At 41.0% G+C, this 24,307-nt stretch overlaps 1 protein-coding gene across 2 annotated transcripts in view; it reads left to right on the top strand.

Annotated features, from left to right (window-relative positions):
• Positions 1-24,307, top strand: part of SNX29 (sorting nexin 29) — a 453,573-nt gene that overhangs the window by 225,249 nt on the left and 204,017 nt on the right. For both annotated transcript variants that reach the window (XM_090023172.1, XM_090023173.1), the window contains 2 exons: positions 5,478-5,533; positions 13,310-13,391. In XM_090023172.1, the coding sequence (XP_089879298.1) occupies positions 5,478-5,533; positions 13,310-13,391 (138 nt within the window). The remainder of the gene's footprint in view (positions 1-5,477; positions 5,534-13,309; positions 13,392-24,307) is intronic.

Here is a 24,307-nt window from a genome sequence, read left to right as displayed (position 1 = left end):
TTGCTTGAGTCAATTTGGTAGCCAGCCGAATTGACATGAGGAAGAGGGAGTGGAGCTTCTGTTGGATGTGTACTGATGCTTCATTGTGTACAGAACACACTCAAAGTCTTTTCATTCTCACCCATATTTTATGGTAGCTGTTTTCCATGTATGTTTATGATCCTTACTGTGTCACAGTGTGTTAGCTATCCTTATGTTAGGTGCGGGATCGATCCTTTCTTCTTTGGACTTGTTTCTCTTCTTTTTTGCTGCGTTGAGATAATGAAATATTTTTGTTGGTATTGGGCGAATTGTTCTTGCTTTGCGTTCTGTGATCTTTAGCTGTTGAATTAGGCAGATCTCTGGCTGTGTCAACAGGAGGTTACTGTAACCTTTTGGCAGTTAAACTCTCTTATCACATGCGCGCCACATTCACACAATAGGCAAAAAGTAACAGGATGGCTTTCACACATAGGTAAAATAAAATGCAGGTTTACCTAAGGCTAAGTTACATAGTTATTTAAGCAATATAAAACTGAAAATGGATATTACTTATTTAAAAGGTTTAAATGATAAGTAATAAATGAAGAATATAAGTGACTTTTAAAAAGGCAAACTTACCTGTAGCTCGATACCAGAAACAAATCATCCTGAGGTGCAGAAAGACAAGCGGCATGTCCGAAGACCAGCTTGGCTTAGCAGGGAATTTTTTAGTGAGCTAAAACACAGAAAGTAACCTATAAGAAGTGGAAACTTGGACAAACAACTAGGGAGGAGTACAAGAGTATTGTGTGTGAGCAAGTAGGAATGAAATCAGAATGGCCAAAGCGCAACTGGAGTTACAGCTATCAAGGGAAGTGAAGAGTAACAAGAAGGGTTTCTGCAATTATGTCAGCAACAAGAGGTGGATCAGAGAAAGTGCAAGTCCCTTACTGAATTGGGGAAGCAAGCTAGTGACAAATGATGCATAAAAGGCTGAAGTGCTCAATGCCTTTTTCACCTCAGTCTTCACAGGCAAGGTCAGCTCCCAGATTACTGCACCTGGCAGCACAGTTTGGGGAGGAGGTCAGCTGTTGACACTGGTGAAAGAACAGGTTAGGGACTGTTTAGAAAAGCTGGACATGTACAAGTCTATAGGCCTGGATGGGTTTCACCCGAGGGTGCTGAAGGAATTGGCTGATGTAATTGCAGAGCCAATGGCCATCAACTTTGAAAACTCATGACAACCAGGAGAGGTCCTGGATGACTGGAATAGGGCAAATATAGTGCCTGTCTTTAAGAGTGAGAAGAAGGAGTATCCAAGGAATTAGTCTCACCTCCTCAGTAATTGGAAAAATCGTGGAGCAGGTCTTCAAGAAATCAATTTCTAAGCACGTGGAGGAAAAGGTGATTAGGGCAGTCAGCATGGATTCACCAAGGGCAAGTCATGCCTGACCAACCTAATTGCCTCCTGTGATGAGGTGTCCGGTTTTGTGGATGCAGGAAGAATGGTGGATGTGTACCTAGACTTTAGCAAGGCCTTGGATATGGTGGGTATATGTAAAGTGGATAGGAAGCTGGCTGGATCATCAGGTTGAGAGGGTGGTAGTCAATGGCTCAGTGTCTAGTTGGCAGCCAGTCTCAAGTGGAGTGCCCCAAAGGTTGGTCCTGGGACCAGTTTTGTTCAATATCTCCATTAATGATGTGGAAGATGGGATGGAGTGAACCCTCAGCAAGTTTGCAGATGATGTCAAGTGGGGGGAGTAGCGGAGATACTGGAGGGTAGGGCTAGAATTCAGGGGGACCTAGACAAATTAGATCAAAAGAAATCTCACAAAGCTCAAATAAGACAAGTGCAAAATCCTGCACTGAGGATGGAACAATCCCATATGCCCCTACAGTCTGGGGACTGACTTGTTATGCAGCAGCTCTGCAGAAAAGGACCTGGGGGGTTATAGGGGACAATAAGTTGAATATGAGCCAGCAGTGTGTCTTTGTTGCCAAGATGGCTAACAGCATTCTGGGCTGCATTAGTAAAAGTGTTGCCAGCATATCAAGGGAAGTGATTCTTCCCCTTTCTTCAGCACTGGTGAAGCCATATCTGGAGTACTGCGTCCAGTTTTGGGTCCCCAGCTACAGAAAGGATGTAGGTAAATTGGAGAAAGTCCAATAGAGGGCAACACAAACGGTTTGGGGGCTGAGGCACCTAACTTCTGAGGAGAGGCTGAGGGAACTGGGCTTATTTAGTTTGGAGAAAAGAAAACTGAGATGTGATTTAATAGCAGGCTTCAACTACCTGAGAGATGGTTCAAAAGAGGATAGAGCTAGACTTGTTCTCAGTGCTGATTGATGACAGAACCAGGAGCAATGATCTCGAGTTGAAGCAAGGGAAGTTTTGGTTAGATATTAGGAAAACCTCACTAGGAGGTAAGGAGGTAATAAAGCACTGGAACAGGTTATGCAGACAGGTGATACAATCTCCATCCTTAGAGGTTTTTAAGACCCGGCTAGACAAAACCTTGGCTAGGATGATCTAGTTGGGGATGGTCCTGCTTTTAGCAGGGGGTTGGACTGGATGACCTCCTGAGGTCCCTTCCAACCCCAAGTTTCAATTATTTCATGATAACCTTAAAATATTGATGGTTTTACAAAAATCTTTTGAAACATGACACAAAAAGTGCCATGTTTACTTTAGCTGCTGTTTTGAATAGCTAGCTATTGAAAAGCTTTTGTCCAGCTACATGTTTTTAGATCTATAAATACTGAAATGTTGCCTACTTATAGACTGGGACAAATTGGTTCTCTTTAGAGCTGAGGCAAATTGCAAAGCTTCCTGCTGCAGGAGGAATGCTGTTGATTTTTATTTTGCTTTGTATTTCTCTTTTGTTTTTCAAGACTATACCAAACTTTGATTTTTTTAAAAGTATTAACAGAATATTTCCAGTAATATTTTCTGATTATATTAGCATATTTTAATATTCAGATTTGACAGGCAATTAATGCCATTCTTAATTTTGGTGTTAAAACAAAATGTATTCTTAGCCTTGGAAAAATCTTGGGATAACATGCTTATATAAAATGCTTGCAAATTGTTTTGCATCTAGACTGGTGTGCAGTTACCCAAGGAATGGCATGTTGCTCTGACTGTACATCAAGACACTGAACAATAGCTCCCATTTACTGGTTTCTTGCAAGTGATTTTCTATAATCTTGCAGTAAATAGATATTGTTGACGTATTTTTACTACAAAGGTCATTGAACTGTCTCATGTCATTGCTCATACTAGCATTGTAGGGTTCAAATACTGTATTTTTTCATATACAACATGCTGCCCCCCTAAAAAAACAAACAGTTGCTGAAAATTGGGGTGTGAATTGTAAGCAAGGAAGTACATTACTGGCAGTTTCTGTTGCTTTAGCTTCTGCTGGGTAAAAGTGCAAATAACTGCATGTGCTTCAGGGGAATAGATCAGTGAGGAGGCTTGGCTCTCTAGCTGGTGCGACTCAGTTACTTATAACAAAGAAAGAGCTTTCTTTTCATTTTACCTTTCAGAAACAAGGTATGTATCTTATGCCAGGGCATGTTGTATGCAAGAAATTATGGCATGTCTTAAATGCAGTTACTTTTCATGGAAATGAAGGATTGAAGTTATTTTATTAAGGTGATAATCATTTCTGAAAAGGAAATCAAAACCAATTGATTTATGAGGCAGTACAGCCCTAATGATTCACTAAGGATTTCATTCAGGGATGATAGGAAAATATCACAGCATATGTTTCATATGAATTCAGCGTTAGATTTCATCACTCTTACTCGTATGGAACTGTGCGCAGCCCCCAGTATGAGTTAGAGTAATGGACTCTGGTCCTTAATCAGTAGTATTTAAGTGTTGCCTGAAACACCGCTTAACTGACAACCAGGTAACTGAAGCTAATGAGCAGCATTATAGATATTTCTCTAGGCACTCTGCAGTAATTTATTCCAAAGCCCAAGGTAAGGTGAAACAAAGTTTTTGGAGTGTTTCTAGAGTACAGCTGTGTTAGTCTACTTGAGTTAACAGCCCCTCTATTGACTTCATTTAAAACAGGAACGTAGACTCGGTCTAGACAATACAAAAGAAAAGAGCAACAGAAACTCAGGCTTGCAGAAAGTAACAGTCATCCTTTCATATTAAAGATTTTTTTGGGTGAGTGATACATTGAGGCCATCCTTTTGTTTTCTGTTTTTACAGCACATAGCACAATGGGGTCCCTTGATTACAGCATCTAAGTGCTATGATAATATAAATAATAATAGAAAAGCTCATGAAAAATAAATTGTTCTGTCTTCAGAACGGGTTTTGAATGGTGTTTGATAAACATTGTTTTCTCCATTCTGTGTACCAAATGATGCAGGGATCCTGTGGAAAAATAGTGTGAGATCATATAATTAAAGAGTGTCATAATGCAAACACAGTAGGAGCTTGGATCAATGTTGACTGGTAACATTAATTAGGAATTTCCTACTTTTTGAGTGAATCACTGCGACTTTAGAAATGTTTTTACTTATATAAAGTATGCAATTTTTAGGTATTTTTGGTAAAAAAAACAAACTGAAAAAAATCAGAATTTAGTCGTGCAGTTACATTGACATCCACAAAGGTCCTCAACAAGATTGAAACCCTTGGATATGCCACAGAGTGGCTGCTAGCAGTAGTATGCAATTAGTGTAGTATGGTTTTGGTGGCAGGGAGAGGGGGGCAGAAGAGTTTTGTCCTGTACAGTCATATTTATCTTATGTATGGTAGGTACAGACATTGTGTGCTGAAAATCTCAGCATCTTGCATCCTCCTTTCTGCAACAGAAACTACCCATTCCACCGGGTTATGATTCTGCACAGTACATAAGGCTGAGGAACAGAAAGTTCAACTGATTTCACGATGAAGTAGAAAAATCCTGTTTGGTCTGTCAGTGATTCAACTCTAAATGTTTCTTTCATTTCCCTTATCTCACAAGTATTGCTTGTTCAGTAAGTACAAATTCTGTGGTTCTCTCCTTAAATCTCACCCTCTCCCAAAAGAGAGCTTCACACGCACATTACTTTTTTGTAAGAGCTAAGATAGAAGGAAATGATCACGTGTCCTTTTTGTATTGAAAAGGACTTCTTTTTGGTATAATGAAGACATTCACCAGGTTTTAATCCTTCATCTCTTCTAACAGATGTTGACATATACTTTGCACTTTGGTTGAGGTCATGTTTTTCCTTTTCCTTTGGTCTGGGATTCTAGTTAATTCTTTGTCTCAACAGTTGTGTACTTGTACAAAATGGAATTAGCAGTTGGTTTGGTGAAACTGCAGATGCACAATGATGGAATGTTTGCATTATGTTACCTTAATACACTCTTTTTTTTCTTTTATTGTTTTACAACAACAGCTTTTCAATTGCATGCTAAAAACTAAATGTAGTAATTTCCATACAGTATCTAGCCTCACTTATAGAAAGTATAGTAACTGTGGTTGTTTTTCTTTTTGTTATGGCAGGTCCCTGGAGATTTGAGTCAAACATCTGAAGACCAGAGTTTGTCAGATTTCGAAATGTAAGTTTGTAGTAAACGGTGATTATGCAAAATTTTGTCTTTTGGACAACCAATAAAATCCTCTTGTTCACCGTTCTTATATTATCTCCAATAAGTGAATCACCAGTTGTGTAGTTCATAATTGGAAATAATGAAAGCTTCAGAAGCTTTGTCTTGTTTTGAGGTAATCTTGAGTTTGAAGAGATTCAGATTAATGCTTGAACTAAGGATACTTTGGGAGCTTATTTTATGCTTGAAATATATTTTTTTAGTTCAATTGTTTGTTAGAAACTGTAGCTGACAAAAATCCCCATTAGAAGGCTAATAGGTAGAGACCTACTGAATTCATGGTTAAAGGAGCCACTGAGCATTGCACTTCAATCTTGCAGGTTACCCCATACCCCCAGCTCTGCTGAATGGTGGAGGACTCTGCTTGTGGCTCACTCTGACCAGCAGGGAGGCAAAAACTGCAGTTTTAAATATGGCTCTGTTTTTGCCTTCTGCCACTGATTGGCTGAGGGGCCCTGGATGGCCCTGGAGTTTGCTGGCAGGGAGGCAAAAACAGGGCCATATTTAAAACCATAGTTTTAGCTTCCGTGCTGATCAGGAGGGAGTAGCAGGATCCTTCACTAAGCAGTGAATTGGTGGGGCAAGGAGCGAGGTGTACATGGTGAAGGATGCAAGCTCAAAGGAGCCACCATGCACTCTACTTCTTCTGTGAATTCAGTAGGTACCTACTGATAAGGATTAATGATATAATTAAAAAGTAATTTTTGTTTTCTTCCTCTTTGATAATATTCTTTTAAAAATATCATCCCCCTGAAGAAAATGGACATTAGTGTAACACAAAAGACTGGTCCTTTTTACACAACAATCTACATTAAGTGTAGTATGAATACAGTTGCACTTACAATCTGGCACTCTTGCCAGAGTTGTGTTACCATGTTGTTTGCAGTATTTTTCCTTTTTTCTGGAATTCCTATGACTTACTGATGGAAAGTTAATTTATGCATCTGTCATGGCGTGGGGTCCCTAGTGATAGCTGTGATGACCCTGGGGCTCTGTGACCATGACTGCTCTGTCCTGCGGGCGCCTTTTAAATCTCTCCTGCCACATCTTGTTGTTGAAATAAGAAATTGGGAGGCTGCCCAGAGTCTGTGTGGTTATGGTCCTGCTGAACCCCACTAGATCCTGCTGATCTTGGATCCCTTGCTGGGTCTCACTGAAAGTCAGTGCTTCTCGAGACAGCCTAAGCCTTATGGGCTAGAAGCATGGCTCTAAAACCATCCCATTACCATACCCCATGCCTCACTGATCATATATAACCATTGTCTCTTGATAAGGCTGCAGTCTAGCTCAGCCCTGTATTGTCACTGTGCCCTTGGTCCCAGTAGTGGTGCCTTCTGGTACCAGGATATCTCTACCCCCAGTAGCAGTGCCCTCACTGGCATGGGACTCCCTGCAGCCCTGTTGCTGTGTCCTCACTGGCGCCAGGCTCCTTGCAAACCTAATGAGGCCTTCTCCTCCCCAGATAGCCTCATTGTGGTCCACCAGATTCAGATAACAAATACAAGCCCCTGGGCTATATCATAACAACAACAACAATAACATTGGAGCTCACACTCTGCCCCTTTAAGAAGGTGAACTTCTCCCTTAACTATGTGTGCTTCCTAGCCCCAGATGCTTTAAGAGCTACTAGAGCCCAGTAGTCTTACCAGCAGCAGAATAGGCATCCAAGCATCTCCAAGAAGCATTTCTACACTAGCTCCCTCCCCATGGCTGCTGACAGAAAACTAACCCCCTGCTAGTCCCAGCCCTGGGAATTATATGTGCCCAGGGCCCTGTTTCCTTCCAGTCGGCTGACCCGGTGCAGGTGCCAGCTAATACCCTGATTAGCCTGCTGCCACGGCAACCTGCACCTGTGAAACCCTGCCTAGCTCTCAGGGCTCCCTAGCTAAACTGCCTCTGCTCTTGAACGAGCAGGCATACCTTAGTACCCTGAGACAGCATCTTAAAAAGTTGGAACTAACATGATACTGTTACTTATGGAGGCTTAAACCCCCCATAGTTTAAATTCTACTGCTTTCTGAAAATACAGAATTTGAAACATTTTGTAATTCATTTTGGAGGAATATTAATGTTACACTAGTGCAATAAATGACATTTAAGTAATCCAATCTATACCAACAGTTAAACATACAAGACCCCCAAAATCAAATGTTTTGGGTTATCTGGCTATTGAGGAAGTCATTAATATACTTCCAGTTCCTTGGCTTAATTTTTTTTTTATTGTTATTTCAAGGTTTCTTAATTTGTCTATAGAACAGCAGCAGTATAATAATTGAGGAACCTTCAGGAGTTCATCAATATACCATAATTATTACCTGTGAGGTGCACCGGTATATCGGTGCATATTGGATAGGCACTGATAAAAGGAAAATTGACATTATTGGAATTGGCTTTTTTGGGTGGGTGCAGCTGATAATATCACTGATAAATGCCACATGCATGCAGTGTCCAGCCGGTAAATCTGTGGTGGTGAAAGGGTGTGGAGGCACAGATTGAGGCCCCCACAGTGAGGAAGGGACTGGGGTTTGGCCAGGGGCAGGTGCTGTCCAACTGGGGTGGGACAGCGTGCAGGATGGAGCCACGGGCAGCTCACTCAGGTGTGGAGTGAGGGTGAGAAGGATGGGAGGCTCCCCGCTGCAGCATGCACCCCTGGGGGAGGCATGAGGGCATGTTCCCCCTGGTTATGTGCCAAGTGTGAGGGCAGGCTACCCATGCTGGGCTCAGGGTCAGGGACTGCGCCGGCCTCTTCCCAGTAGTGGAGTGGGCTGGAGCTGCACTCAGGGTGGGCGGGGTCGGGACAGGAAGCTCTAGGAGGGGGAGCTACAGGACGTGCTACAGCCACCCCAAAATTCCCTATAGACCCACTTCCCAGCGCCGCCACCATCCATCCTGCCCCCACTCAACCCGAGCACAGCCCCAGCTCAGCCCAACCCTTCTGCTGGAAAGAGGCCAGCACAGCTCCTGGCCCTGAACCCACCCTCACCTCCTGCACAAATCTCCCCTGGGGGTGTGCACTGTGGTGGGGAGCTATCCCCCTCCAATCTCTGTGCACCCCTGGATAAGCTGCCCGCAGCTCTGTCCTGTGCTCTGCCCCACTAGGCAGAAGCTGGCCCTGCCCTAGCCCCATTCCCTCCCTCACCATTGGGGCCTCGATCTGCCTCCCTCACTCTTTCCTTCCCACATGCCCCTTCCCTCCCACAGACTTACCAGCCAGATGGTGCTCTCCAATCTGTCAGGCTGCATTTCAGCAATTGGATTGGTATCAGGTGATATGGCTGTTTAATAATCAGCCATCAGTATCAGCCAAAAAAGTCTTTATTGGTGCACCCCTAATTACCCTTTACACATAAGAAGGGTTTTTCAAGCTTTGTTAATATGTTGCTCCTGAAATTAAGATTAACAATAAACTAGTAATGAGTATTAATTGTAGGGTGTATAGTCAATGACTAGACATCAGCTAACTTGATGTTTTTTGATAGGTTCCATTTTTTCTTTAAAATTGGACAAATTTATAAAACAATATTTAATAAAGAATACAAAAACACCACAATAGTTACTCACCAAGCTGCCCACTACCACTTAGCCTCCCCTAGGAAATGCTTAGGAAAGCAAATTTATTTTGCAGCATAGCAAATTTTGGCTCTCATTAAGTAGGCAGGTGTCAAAATTTGCAGTTGAGATCCCATCTGATGTCCTTGTAATTAAATCACAAGACTGCAAGCTTAAATATTACCAGTGATCAAAATTGTAGTGGTGCAATATGCAGAGAGAGGGCCACACCTACTTAACACATTGAAGATTAAAGTTTGTTTAAATAAGAAGCTGGCAGTCAGTACCCATTATGAGTACAGATGTTTCCCTAGTAGAAACACTTCTCTGAGCAGGTGGGCTTCTATATTCAGCACCAGCTGCATTTTCCTGCTTGTTAGGGGATCCAGAAAAATATAGAGATGGCACCCAGTACCAAGTCCTTACTTCCGTACAAACATCAACCATATTTGATGGAGTCCCTTATGTAGGGAGACCAGTACTGCAGTAAGGGCAGTGCTAGTAGTGCACTGGGACCAGATGCCCTCCCACAGGGGGTGCCAAATCATATGGACAGTGACAGAACCCTGTGCAGAGAGGGGCCAGGGAAAGTGAGTCATCAGATACTGGTTTAAACCTGTAACAGAACAGAAGCTCAGTGCACATAAACCATGTTCAAAATAGCTGAAACTGGTTTAAGATAAACCTGGGTGAATGTAGTATCAGACTTAACTGATACAGGTCAAACCAGTTTATGAAATCTCTGTCTCAGACCCCTTCCTGGTTCAAGTTTAATCACAGTCCCCCATCATCCCAGCATGCTTTTCAGCCCTGGTCTGGGCTGTGTTGCCTGCTCTAGCAGAGAAGGGTTTGGGAGCAGGAAGTGGGGAGGAAGGGACTGTCTCCCCACCAGGCAGCCCTCGTCTGGGGTCAGAGAGGGGGCTTAAACCCCGCTTCTCCTGAGTACAGAGCTGCCCTGCCCTGCTAAAATTACTGCTGGATGCAACTATGGATTACAAACCCCTGAGGCATCTGGAAGAAGGAAGAGGAAGTGATGAGCAACCCTTCAGAGTCTTGCTTCTGTGATTGTGGACTGCAAATCCCAGAGACCTCGGGGAGGCAGCAGGAAGGGGAAGCAAATGCATAGCCCATGTTGGCTACGTGCCAGAGAGCCATACTCAAGCACCCCCCTGACTTTTGGCCTGAGTCACAGCAGGCATGTGGCTACAAAAGTGAATATCTGTTTACTTGTTAGTCAGTTTAATCTCTGCACCTGAATCGATTCAGATTGTCTGTATTTAGCGCTTATGAATGAGTTAATCCTTGCAGCCTCTAGATCAGGGTAGGCAACTTCTGGAATGGTGCGAGAGCATGGCACAGGAAGGCATTTTGCTTGGCATGTGTGCCTTGGGGCGAGTGGTAGGGAAAGGGGTGGGGCTGTGCTGCCACAGCAAGGATCAGGCCCCTCGCAGCTCCCCTGCCTTGTGCCTCTGGCGCACCAACATCTTGCAAATTGAGGCTACCAGTGTTTTTGGCACTCTGCCCAAAAATGTTGCCAACCCCTGCTCTAGAGAACTAGAAGAAAAATACCCTATCTTTCAATTGACAAACATTTTTCAAGTATATTTTTCAACCTGTTATATAGATGCTGTAAGATTCTTGGCTTTTTTTGGGTCTTATAAAAAATTCATGCTTATACAAAGTATTATAACAAAAGGAAACTATATAATGGGAAGAAACAGTTACTTGCATTACTGAAAAAAGGTTTAGAATTGGAAAGAAAGTTTTTCATTTTTTGTTTGTTAACCAAATAATTTTGTAGATTCCTGTTTAGATTCAAACTTTATATACTATGTTTAATGATACTGAAAAATAAATTAGAGAGATCTGGCAAGAGAAATTAATAGCAGATGTAGCAACATGCATTTTAGGAATGATTCCTTTAAAGAGGTTTATTGAACTTTATACTAATTTCAACTATCAGTATGCTTATCAAAAGAAACCAGTGGTTATGTTTAGGGACCTAACTAAATCAAGGTGGCAGATGGGCAGTTTTGCAGGCTGTGTGTGGCACTGAGCTCCATTTTCATGGGTTTATTGCAGTGAGTCTTCCCCCTTCACTGATTGGCCAGGGGGCCATGGCAGCCCTGCTCCTCGTCGCTGATTGGACAACAGGACTACCTTTCATGCGGTCCCACCCCTCATTGCTGATTGGTGGAGAGGGGTGCCCTTCATGTTGCCCTACCCCATACCACTGATTGGCAGAGGTGGGCAGGGCCACATGAAAAGCAGCCTTCTCAGCTAATCAGTGGGGGAGAGTGGAGAGGTGGCTGCCATCTTGGCCACTCCCCTTTGTGCTGACTGTCCCTTCTTCGTCCCACCATAGGTTGTGCAGCTGGGCTACAGCTGCAGCTGGCTCCCACTGGGAGTCAGTTGGGGGTTTTTTCCCTGGTGATTCCATGCAAAGTCCAAAAGTTGTGAAATTACGATTTGAGTAGATCCCTAGTTACGTTGTGAATTCCCAGATGCTAAAACAATTTGAAAGAAAGAGGAGAGACAAAGAGTCATGTGCCATGAATTGAGACCTACTAAACTTGCAGCAGAGATGGGCTGTGTGGAGGCTTCTTTAATCTTCCAGATTTCCTTGTGTGCCTCCCCCATCACCGCTACTGATTGGCAGAGGGACCCTGTCACTCACTGCTTGGTCCTGATTGGTCGGAAAACAAAAACTGCAGTTTTAAATATGGTGCTGTTTTTGCCTCCTGGATGGTCAGCAGCAAGTGGTGAGGCTGCAAGAGCTCCTTGGCCAATCAGAGGCAAAAGACAAAAACAGCGCCATATTTAAAACTGCGGTTTCCCTGCCAATCAGGAATGAGTGGTGAGAGGAAAAAATGGTTCATATTTTAAAACCATGGTTTTTGCTTTCCTGCTGATCAGGATTGAGCAGGGGGCGTTCCCTCTGTCAATCAGTGTGGTGGGGGCTGTGGGCTGGCTGGGGGCATCTGCAAGATTAAAGGAGCTGCTGTGCAGCCCATTTCTGCCACACATTTAGTAAGTCTCTAGCCATGAGACTCAGAACAAATGTTAAGCTCTGAATTTGTGTCACCTCTGTTTTTAAAAACTTGGGATCATATCTGTTAGCATAGCTATAAATCAAATTCAGTTTCTAAGGTTTGTTCCCTTGGTAAAACACGATAAACATATAATCTCAGCTAAAAAATAAATAAATCACTAAACATCTGTTATTGTCAATAATACAAATACTTTGATAATGAAATGTAGCAAAACAAAATGCAATGGACAAAATCATTTGAGATTTATTTTTGTATTCCAATGAATATCTTCCTGTGCAAACAGAAAAAGTATTAAACAATGTTCTGAATTATTGTTAATGAAGTTGGTTGAAATGGATTGACATATCCAGACTGTATATTATTGTTGAATAACTGAATAACTGTTATAATTAATGTTTTACTTTATTTGCTGAAGATTTTTGTTTTTGGTTTTTTAAGGGTATAAGTTTGCCAGACGAAAATGTTCGACTTGTATCAAAAGAAGGAAAAGAGGGTCTTTTGGGACTAACATCAAAGTTGGGAGAGGTGTGGACAAGCTTTTAGGCTTCAAAGAGGGCACTTTGTGCCCAAAAACTTATCCTATACCTCTTCTAATTATATAGCTGATCTAATAAAAAATAATACTGAAAAAATATTACTTCTCACATATTTTCTGAACCGACCCTACTACAGACGTGTAACAAGTCAGAGTTTTACTTTTAAGATTTTAAAAGTTATATTTTTTTTGGTCAGAATCAGTTTAAATTACCTCAGGTTTCTCACGGAATGCCATTTAAATGTTTGAAACTTAGGGTTAGTTGGGGCATTTTTCATAGAGGAGGAAACTTACTGTGTAAAGTTAGTTTCTGTGCTTTTGCCGCATAATCAAAATGTTGTCAAATGCACAAAGAAAACAAAATATATAGGAAATTGTTTTTCTTGCTGCTCTTTAAGTTAAAGTGTACCTGTACTCTTAGGTATAGTAGGTGCAAAATGTTGTGTCAGAATTGTGATATTCAAGTTTCAGAAAATGTTGGCTGATATTGATTGCTTTGGACACTTTTAAAGCATCAGAGGTAGTTGCTTTTGTAGTTTTGCTACTTTTATCTGAAAAGATTACCCTTTATTTGAACATTCTCTGTTTTAGATCGAATCGCGCTCTTATAAATGTTTGGATTCCTTCAGTCTTTCTCCGTGGAAAAGCTGCTAATGCATTCCATGTTTATCAGGTAAGCAATGCTACTTTTAAGGTATATTTTCATGACTTTTGTTTGTGAAATACTGGAATGAATTGGAACACTTAAAATATTTTAGGTATCTAAAACTGTTTATGAATAAAGAACCTTAAAGTCTTAGGCACAGCGATTATAACTTCAATCATTTGAGTATCTTACTGAGGCTCTTTCAGTGAATAGAGGTAATCTTATGTGTATTTTTAGAACTTGGCCCTACTAATAGATGGTGATATGATGACTGTAGGCAAACAGACAGCCATTCACTGTTCTGCAGTAATGCCTTCTTGCACACCTAAGTGCATATGCATGCTTCTTTGTAGCTAAAAAACCTAATTTTTCCTGCCAATGTAAATAGTATTGGAGGTTCTTCAGCTTTACTTTCATGCGGCTATGTGAGACCCTTTGTTTTAGTACTCTACTTCTAAAATGGTATTTCAAATGTTTCAGCAGCTTGTTTGCTGTACTGTCTGTTAGCTACAGGCCTAAACCTCCATGTGAGACCTTTCTCTGCTACCTTATAATTCAGGCTCAAAGGGTGCCTATACATGTAATCTGGGGTGGAGGGAAGGGGCATTTTAATTAGAGTGGCTCTGCAGAGCCACTCTAATTAAAATGCGGCAGTGTCTTGTGTATTCAGTGTCCCACATTTCAAAATGGTGGCGGGGGCACTTTAAAGTTTAGATGAGCTTTAGTTAAAGCACACCCACCACCATTTTGAAATGTGGGACATGGAATACATGAGACGCTGCAGCATGCTGGAGCATTCCAGTTAGAACTCGTGAAAGCAGACTCAAGTGGTAGAGCCTTCTAATCAGAACATATCAGAACATGTGTATAGGCACCCAAAAGTTCTAGCGGCTGAATTAAGTTAAAGAACTGGAGCAAAAAGGTATTAGCAGCTAAGTCTTACAGCATGTACGGACATTGCTGTCCCATAAACTCTCCTGGGAGTGATTTAACCCTGGTTGTTCACAAGTTATTTTTGTCTTGGAGCAGCCATTTTTACTCTGGGAGAATGTCTAAACATCTGTACACTTGTGTTTCTCCTGGGGGAGCAGTGATTCTTCCAGGAAAAACTGAATGTCTGTACAAGGCCTTACTTTTATACTTATGTATAGATTCAGCACTCAGGTTGAATTAGCATTGGTTTTTCATTTTTGTAATTTTGTTTGTTGAGATTTCCAATAAAAAAGGCCCAGGTTTTCTCTAAAGAATAAACAGAAAATAGAAGTTTCCTTAAATTAAAATTTAAAAACTCCACTGTATCAGGGGACTTTCCTGTGGCCAATTAGAAGTTGGCCTGCCCAGCTGTTTCTGGGATAACTACCAGCCTCTCTTGCCTGCCACACCTTGTTTTTTAATAAAAAATTGGTGACTTAATTAGGCGGGAGGCTGGCCTTTGGCAGGTCTTTTCTCCTGGGCCTGTATATGCAGCTCCAACCACCCCTGTATTGCATCCCAAGCCTTGCGGATGACACACACACACGTACAACGTTCCCTCACACCGCGGCTGGTGCTTCTGGGTCCCACAGGGACTCTCTCCCTGCCTGGAGCAGCAGGTCATTGTGCTCCACCTGTAGGTCTTTCTTTTGACTCACACTCAGCTTCCTTGTGGCAGAGGACTTACTGGGGTCAGGACTTGCCCCTAACTCACTGGCTGAGCCCCCCCCACTTGGCCTCTGGCCCAAACTATGGCCTCAGACATCCATGAACATATCTTGGCCTCTTCCCCACACATAAGGTTCCTACTGTGCCCACTCTAGGGCCTCTACACCATGCCCTACCCTGGGGTCTTCTCATCATCCTCACACTCAACTACTCACAGGCTGGCCCTTAGGCTGCCCTTTAGGCTGACTCCCAGTTTGGCCCTACTCAGCATGCCCCTGGGACTGTCCTTCAGGCCTACTCCCTATTCCTCCCTACTCCCCCTCATGCACAGCCCTTGAGGTCTACTCCCATCTACTGTGTGTGGGACCACTTACATTCCTGCCCTGTCAGGGACTTCACAACTGCCCTCTCTCTCGGGCTTCACCACGGCCCTCCCTCTCCAGGGCCACACAACTATCCCCAACCAGGGGCCTCCAAGGTTTTACTGCCCTGTGAGCTTAGGTGGCCATAGCCGTGCCTGGCCCTCGTACCCACCAAGTTGTGGGGGCGGGGGTTATTAAGGTGCCCCTCCCATCTTTCACTGGGGTGGTAACTGGCCTGGTGTTTCCCGGGGGCTCCCACACCACTAGGAGCCCCACCAGGCCACCCATCCCTGGCAGCGTGCATTTTTAGGTCATGCCCTGGACCAAGAGCCTCCTAGACATCCCCATAAGCTCTTACCCTTACCTCCTGGTGTTCCTGCTGCAGCTCAGCCAGGTGATGCTTCCGCATCAGTGCTTTACTGCCGGTTGCAGCACCCTTTTTGGCATCCTTAATAGACAACAAAGGTGGCCCTTAAGGGTGCTGTGCAGGGGCATGTGCTCCACTGCCATCGTGTCAAAGCAGATGGTCCTGTGTGGCATCCTTCAGGGTAAATGCATGGCACAGGCCATCAGGTTCAGTATGGCAGTGGGCTCGGCTTGTGTGTAAAAGTGCCACAATGGATAGATGACCCAAATTGTCACCACCACCACACAGTTCCGGAAGGTCTTCCTGGTCTGCTTGACTAGAGTGGGAAGCAGGCATGAATAGGCCTGTATCAGGCAGGCTACTAGCTTAGAAGCCTTAAGAGCCAGTTGGGACCTTTGGCTCTGAGGCCTTGTGTCTAAAGCTCTGAGGTGGTCTGTGTGCCTGAGGGAAACAGTGCTGGGACCATGCCTATGTTTCAATGGAAGTTCATCAAAACCAGCAGTGAACCATTTCGGATTCAGCAAATTTGTCATTTTGCAAGAAAACAAAGCAAAACAAAATAAAAAATTCAAAAAATTCCCACCCACTTTGTCCTTTACCATGTACCCAAGAAGTAGGAAAGTTTGGAATTTGAATACCACCAGAGGTATTCGGATCCAGGGTTTTGGCTCTGTTCATCATATAAAGGTGGAATCCAGAACTTCAGTTCAGAGCTCGATTTTTAATAAGGGACAGTTTGTATTAAATGATATCTACAATTGCCAAATCTCGTTGTGAATTTTGGTCACTTCATTGGAACAATGTGAGTATTAACATTTGGATGGTGTCTTGCTATGCTTAAAACCTTCCTTTGGGAAAGCGCACTTCCTCCTTATCTCCTTTTGCCCCTTCCTCAGATTCTTGTCAAGGTTTAGGTGCTATAAACATACTTTTCCCACTTTCCTCCATGTGTATATCAGTATTCTGATTCTCATAACATGCCCACCTTTATGGGAGGAAGTCAGATTTTGAGAAGTGTCTTAAGTCCCATTTTTCAGAAATCATATAGGTGCTTAGGATTCTATGTAGTATTGTAACTGGGATTAAGTTTCTAAATGCCACATCATTTTTGAAAATAAGACTTGGGCTCTTAAGTCACTTACGTGCTAATGGAAAAATTTACCATCGGTCTCTTGGCCTGTATTAATGTCTGACATTTTATTATGCAATTATGACGTTTATTTCTTGTAATCAGTTGACTTACTTATCTGGTAATATCTGATGGCATTTTGTACTACTTTTTATGTAATGACTATAAAGTGCAGTGTTCTACTTCAATTTTTTCCTGTTAGGTCTCAGTAATGGTGTACTTTTTTAGCTGTGAGAGCTATTTTATGAAGTGCTCTTCTAGTAATTGCACTTTCGGTATTTTTATGGGAGGAACATTTAGAACAGTGGGAAGAAAAGTACAACAGCAGGGACATACTTCTCACAATAAATAATGGTGAATGGAAAGATGCATCTTAGGAAAGACAGAACCCAGTGAAAACCATTTAGGAGGATGCTGATGTGAGAACGTCGCTATGCACTGATCTTTGCTAACAGTGATATTCATAGGGTTCAGCCAGAGAGCTGATATTTTTTCGTATATAATTTTGATTCCTTTTAAATACTTTTGTGAAAGGAATTTGAGCTTTAAGGTCTTTTCTAGAATCATTTTGTTTAATCTAGAGAGTTAATCAAAAGGTAGAATGTGATTTACCTTAGCATAATAATAATCTTTTCTTGATATTTTTTCCTTAGAAGCTGCTTATCAATTTCAGTCTCTGAAATCTGAAGAGAGAATAGGACAGAAAATTTGTGGTCACCTGTGAGATGAATGCCTTAGTATTCTTGGCAGTGTAAAGATCCAAGAATCCCAAACACATCTGACTTTGAGCTAAGATTCATTCAGCATGAGTACTAATTCTGTTGATGATAAGCAAGTAACCAGTGGGTGAGTCTGTCTAGCTAATTTACTGTACCAGGCCACAGCCTGCTCTGTCGCACATGTTAGAGCATGCATCTGTCTGGTACAGTAAGCCATGGACAGAGATGTACATCTGAACTGGCCAGGATTCTCTTCCAACTAGAAATGCTCCAGGCAATGGAGATAGATGAAGTCCCCTGGCAGACCTGCATCGGTATGCTTTCTGGTCAGGGAGCACGAAAGGGAGTTGCTCAGGTCTGTGGTTCTTCAGAAACCCTGTCATCCTGTAGTTAAGGTTTTAGAGAGAAGAAAACAGCTGAACCTTTTTACTACAGCTGACTATATGCATTTTTATACTGTGATTTTTAGATTACTGTAGCTGTTGTGACTTTCTCTCTCTCCTTTGTAAGTGACAAATGTCCATAATTTATGTTTTGAATTTATTAATCTCTTTCTCCTTGCCTGGCTCAATGAGAGAGAGTATTGCCCAACAGACAAATGACTTATTGTCCCAGGCATACAGGAGGCAACCTAAGATACAAGGTGTGCGGTTTTTTTCCTTAGAAGCTGCTTATCAATTTCAGTCTCTGAAATCTAAAGAGAGACTAGGACAGAAAATTTGTGGTCACCTGTGAGATGAATGCCTTAGTATTCTTGGCAGTATTCTTGTGCACTTTTTATTAGGACACAAGTTTATTAACTCAGCTGGGAATGTTATCATGGAATAATTGGTCAGTTCCTATCATGATGTGAATGTTCAGTGAACTTGACTGTTACAGCTTTTTTTTTTGGAAGACTTGCCATCCGTCCATTTTTTGGAACCAACTGATCTTTCCTCACATAAGGGAAGTGATAAAGGAGAATGTTTTTCCTAATGTTCCAGTTCTTAGGGGTTCCAGCAACTTTCTTTTAGTAGCCTTTCCTTGAAGTCTACTTTCCACTCCAGTAACGAACTGTTACTAGAGAACTAGAGCCCTTATGGAATGAGAACTAGCAATAGGCACTTGCTAAGTTCCAACAGCGTGAAATTAACTTCCCTATTTGTTAGTCTGCGTCCATGATCTTACCGGCAAAACAATGCCCTTCCTCATTTTGCTGCTGTGGTCACATTCCCAGCACGTTATGCAAAAATATGTAATCACTTCTAAATGTAAAGGTATGTGTGTACCTTGTTATCAAGGGTATAACTTGAGAGGCTGTTATAGATAGAAATTGGTTGAGGTGTTTCTTGAAAGGGAGGCGACTAAACTTATGAAAGTAAAGAAACCTAATGTTTACCACTCTTCTTTCACATTTATGGAGATTTTTTTTGTCGTTCCTTTGTTTTTCTTTAAAATAAAATGACAGCCACTGCCACCTTAATTATAATTCTGGTTGCATGCTGTGTAGTAAGAATTTAACCTCTGACAGCCTGCCTTTGGTAAAAAAAAAGATACTAGGCTAGATAAAGGAATGTGAGGTAATATATCTTTGCATAATATCATAGGCTCCCAAGCTGTACAACAATGACATTACAATGTGGCATAGTAATCATATTTACAGAAGAAGTTGCCAATTCTAGTGTTCAGAGTTGCCAGAAATGAAAAGGCAGATGAGCTGTGATTTAAAAAATGAAAGAAAATAGTACAAAAGCATCGTTTGAGTGATCTGAAGGAATTTGAGTATATGATTAAACAGTTAAAGAATTTAATTTTTTTTTATAAATGTAGTGGATGTTTCTTCTTATGGCTGGTGTTAGACTCTGTTGAGGAAAAGATTCATTACTGTCTGTGAAGATTGAACCGTTGTAGTTTCTTTGGGAGGATGGGCAATAAAACCTGCCTAAAATATATTTTGATGATTAAAACTGTATCTTATCTGATTTGTATTCTTTAGGCTGTTGGATTTTTCGCTCATGAAGAACTAAAGATTGTACATATCAACTGCAGTTCCCCCCACAACGTTTTATCTTTTTTTCTGTGCCTGCAGGGGAACAGCTCAGGTGTAATTAGGGCAGCATTTGGAAGTAAACAAGCTTTTGAAAGCCAATTAATGGTCATCTTAGTTATGTGAACCAGGAAGAATTCTTTTGATTCTCTGATCTGTCTTGGTTCTCTTTTAAAATAAGCACATATCATTTGGAATATGTGGGAAGCACGGTTGTGGAGTATAGATGCGTCTATATAGTCATTTGTCAGTGGTGATTTGCAGGTTAAGCTGGTACAACCTTTGGCATATTCATGGAATTACACTAAATAAACCAAAGAGCCAAGGATTTTTTTGGGTGATATATTTTATTGGACCATCTGTATACTTGAGATAAAGTTAGACAAGCTTTCAAATGCAAAGCATTCTTCAGGATCTGAAAAAGTTAGACAGGGACCTGAAGCAGAATACTTTGCATTTGAAAGAGTGTCTAACTTTATCCCAGCTATACAGTTGGTCCAATAAAAGATACTGCCCCCAAAAATCCTTTCCTCTCGCATAATTCCTGAACCATCACAGCTATAACATCGTTCTAACGTGACTATAGAAACCTAAATTGTGATTTTGGTGGAGCTTTTTGGTTAGACCCTGAAGAAAAAAATAGGAGTATGTATATATATTTACGTTTCTTGCATGATCACAACCACTCTGCCATTGCCCATCATAAAGGAAAAAATACATTTTCCCTATAAAGGATATTATGTTAAGCTAAGCTTTATTTTGATAAAAATGTTATCTGTATATGAATAGCAGTATGGAGGTATGTACAGCATACAGAGTATGTACAGTTGCTCGTTGACTTTTCAAATGGAGTCAGATATAATGTTTATGCCAGCTTCTGTAAAGTAATGGGTTTGAACAGCACAGGCACACAGGTAAAATACTGCAACTAATTATATTAAATCATTGTTCTAAGATTATCCAAATATTTTATTAGGACCATATTTCATTTAAATTTGAAAATGACTTATTTGCATGATCAACATTTTTCATTAGTTGAACTAGTACAGATTGTTAACTGATCAGTTATTAATGGGTGTAATATCTTTCAAAGAGCAAAAACATTTCAGAGGCCTAAATATTTAGGCTTCCTGCTCTCAAAAGAGCTCTCTGCTGCTAGATTCCCAATGGTTAATCCCATTTAGTTATCAGTGTTATTAGAGTCAGCTGCTATCCTTGTAACATGCAGGTTTGACAGGCAGCTCCAGGGTTCTGTCAAACCATTGACATCTTTGAATTTTAATATCTATTTCATACTTTCCAAGAAAATAATATTGCAACCAATCCTTTCATCGGCATATTGGTTTGGAAATGTTTCCTTAATTGGATTAAAAGAATAAAAAATGGTCTTTTACTCTTTAAAGAAAAAATATCTTTATATTGGTAAATAGAGTATGCTGCATATTGCCTCTGACTGTAATTGTATCTGGCAGGGTGGTTTTTTGTGGTCAAGTAAAGATGCACTGAAGTCAGTGAGGCTCTCTGTACATCTGATAGTAAGAAAGAGGCCATGTTATCTGGGAGAATTGTTTAAGATTTTGTGTAACTGTATTTGATCCATTTAAAAATGATGTAATATGCCAGGCACCACCTTTTGTGGGATGGAGGGGGAAAGAGGGAGGTACTGAAACAGCCACTGCTGTAACTGGTAGCTGGCCACACCACCACTACCAGCAGTGTATCAGTCACTGCTGCCCAGGACACAGAACTGCCCTTGCATGCTTATGGGAAAAGGTATATATAAATAAAAAATGTATTATATTCAATAGGTATGTAATGAACAACCGTGTAGAAATCCCAAGGTGTTTAAGGTGTCAGAAGTTAATGTCTAATTAAATAATACTTCTGTTAAGCAACTAAAGTTAAATTGATAATTGCATGAAACACAGTTTAGTAATAACTAGATGCTTAGATGTGCATTTCAGCATCACTTGAGAGCATATAATCCTGTTTTTTCAATAGCCAGGTATGGAAAGGAAGCCTGTTATGATCCAAATGTGAAAGTGTTTTTGCTAAAATATCAGTAAGACTGAACTATTACCTTCAAAAGTTATAAAGTAATTTGATTGAAATAGACATTTTTTCCACACCAGATTTACTCAAATTTAAGACAACGATGAATTTAAGATGACCCCCCTAATAGTTAGATTCTGTACATTGAAAATGTATAAATATGTTATAATTTTCCATGTGTAGAGCTTAATTCATTAATTCTATGTATAGGACTTAAATTTGTCCCCTCCACTGCTGCATAGTAGCAGGCAGTGGGGGTGCAGGTGCCTGTCCCCTGCCAGCCCCCCCCCACAACCTGGGGCTGCATTTTCCCCCTCTGCTCCCCCTTCTGACGCTTCCCCAGCTTCTGTTCCCCTTTCCCCATGCCTCTTATACCTTCCTCCGCCTCCTTTTCCCCCATCTCCCCTCCCAGTCTCTGCTGCCCTCTTTGCTTCATACTGACATGCTTCATACTGACTGCTCCATCCCTGTTCTAGCCTGTGGCACAGAGCATGGCCTGAGCCCAGCCCGTTCCTTGTAGCAGCCATGTGGGCTTGCTCAGTGTATCCAGCTGCAGTGCGTGTGGAGTCTGCTGGCATGGAGCAAAAATAAGGAGGGGAAGGAGGGGTATAGGCAAGGAAGCAGAGGCTTTGTTTGGGGGGAGATGAGAGGAAGACTGTAGGGGGTAGATGATGGAGTTCATGGGCAAATGGTGGGGGGCAGGCAGCAGTTGAAGCTACAGCCCCGGCCCTAGGTAGGAGCCTGAGCCGAAGCAGCTGCCTGCCTCCAGTGCCCTTGTATATATATATATGTGTGTGTGTGTGTGTGTGTGTGTGTGTGTGTGTGTGTGTGTGTGTGTGTGTGTGTGTGTGTGTGTGTGTGTGTGTGTGTGTATGTATATAAAATTGGTGTGTGTGGATATATATATATGTGTATATATATATACACATATGTGTGTGTATCTATATATAGGTAGGTAGAAATTATACATATCACCTGCATTTCCTTCCTCCCCCCAACCTTTCATATATATGTGAAATTGTGTGTTTATAAACAGCCTTGGGCTTATGAATGAAAATTGTTCCTTTAGTTCTATTTTTTGCATTAAAGGAACTCTTGGACTTGACATCAAACATGGTCTGTTTTCTCATTGTGATAGTGTTTTTGGTTTGCAATGTTTTTATAACCTGTGATTGATTACCTTAATTGGCAGAAAGAATTTGATTCCTATTAAATTTTATGATAAATGTCATGATAACTACCGGGTTGGCAACTTATTATCATCTCTTAGTTTTATGTGACTGTAGGGCACCTTTAGGTCAAGGTCTCTGACTCTGATATGATGGTATGTCTTCTGATTTGTACTTTGTAAATGGTAACTTTGAGGTATAGCTACACATTTTCTTTAGTGTAGAAATAGATATTTTCTGAGTCATCTTGTCAACTTTTTTTTTAAAATTCAGAACAATTGAATTACTTTCAGATCTACTTTAATATTGCCCCAGGAGATGCTTTAATGGTCTGTTTTGTGAAAGATATTCTTTCATTTTATTTCTGGTCTGTTTTGTGAAAGATATTCTTTCATTTTATTTCTTGAGGCCACTTCATGATTTTATTCCATTCTCTTATTTTCCTCCCAGTTTGTGGAGATTTCACTAGCTACGTTACCACATTCACATCTCTGCATGATTTGCAAAATAAAAAGAGAAATACATAGAGACAAGTTAAAGTGGCTGATGACAAATATATCAATCTTTTTTTTTAAATAAAAAGTTGGAGTTAGGCACAGGTCAGTTTCTGATCCCCAAAAATATATTTGTAATTTTTTTTTAAAGGGAGATAGTTTGATGCCATTTTTTAATCTTAGTCCTAGTTTGTCTGGAATAAAATTGTCTTGGAGAACAAGTTAGAGTTGATTATATTAATCAATTTGTTTTTCATATGAGAGCTGTTGCCTTTATTGATATGTTATAAAAGATGTTCACTGTTAGAGAAATTAATATGTGTGGATAGGTGCTGTGGGATTCCTTGCAGATGAGGTTGTAAAATTAAAATGTGGTGTGTGGTGACCTTCAGCTTTTCTTCTAGATTATCTACTAAATTTATAGCATACATTTATGTGTATACATTTCCCCCCCTCTCCTGCCTTCTCTCCCTCCCCCCGGTGCGTGCATGTGTGTGTGTGTGTGTGTACTGTTACATTTTTATGGTAGTTGTTTATTTTTAAGGTTGCTGAAGTGCAACAGTCCTAGGTACTATGCTTGTTTGTACCTGTATAGAAAATTAATACGTAGTGCAGCAGCAGGATATTTGCAAGTTAGATGTAAAGTATTTTAGGACAAAATCTCAAAAAGTAATTTAAAACACTACATTAGTATTAACATTAGGAGGTTAATTTCCCTCAAATTAATTCAGGGAAAAATTGTACTTGTTTGGGAGATTTATATGCAAAAAGTTCTTATAAAAAACCTATTTGTATAAGTAATATTTTTGTAAAAGAAGAAACCTGCTTCACCGTTCTGATGTCATGTGTATTTCCAGGTGTAGGCTTATTATTTCTTGATCTTTACATTCTTTTTCCTCTTGGCATTTCTTCCTGGGGATGATTGAAGAAAGCCAGGTGCAATACTTGCAGGCTATAGTAAATCTGATAATAAACAAACAAACA

This window comes from Crocodylus siamensis, chromosome 12 (assembly GCF_052110815.1).
Source record: "Crocodylus siamensis isolate JL-2025a chromosome 12, ASM5211081v1, whole genome shotgun sequence".
Taxonomy (NCBI): Eukaryota; Metazoa; Chordata; order Crocodylia; family Crocodylidae; genus Crocodylus; species Crocodylus siamensis.
The sequence above is the reverse complement of the archived record's forward strand: the minus strand, read 5'-3'. Positions and strand labels throughout refer to the sequence as shown.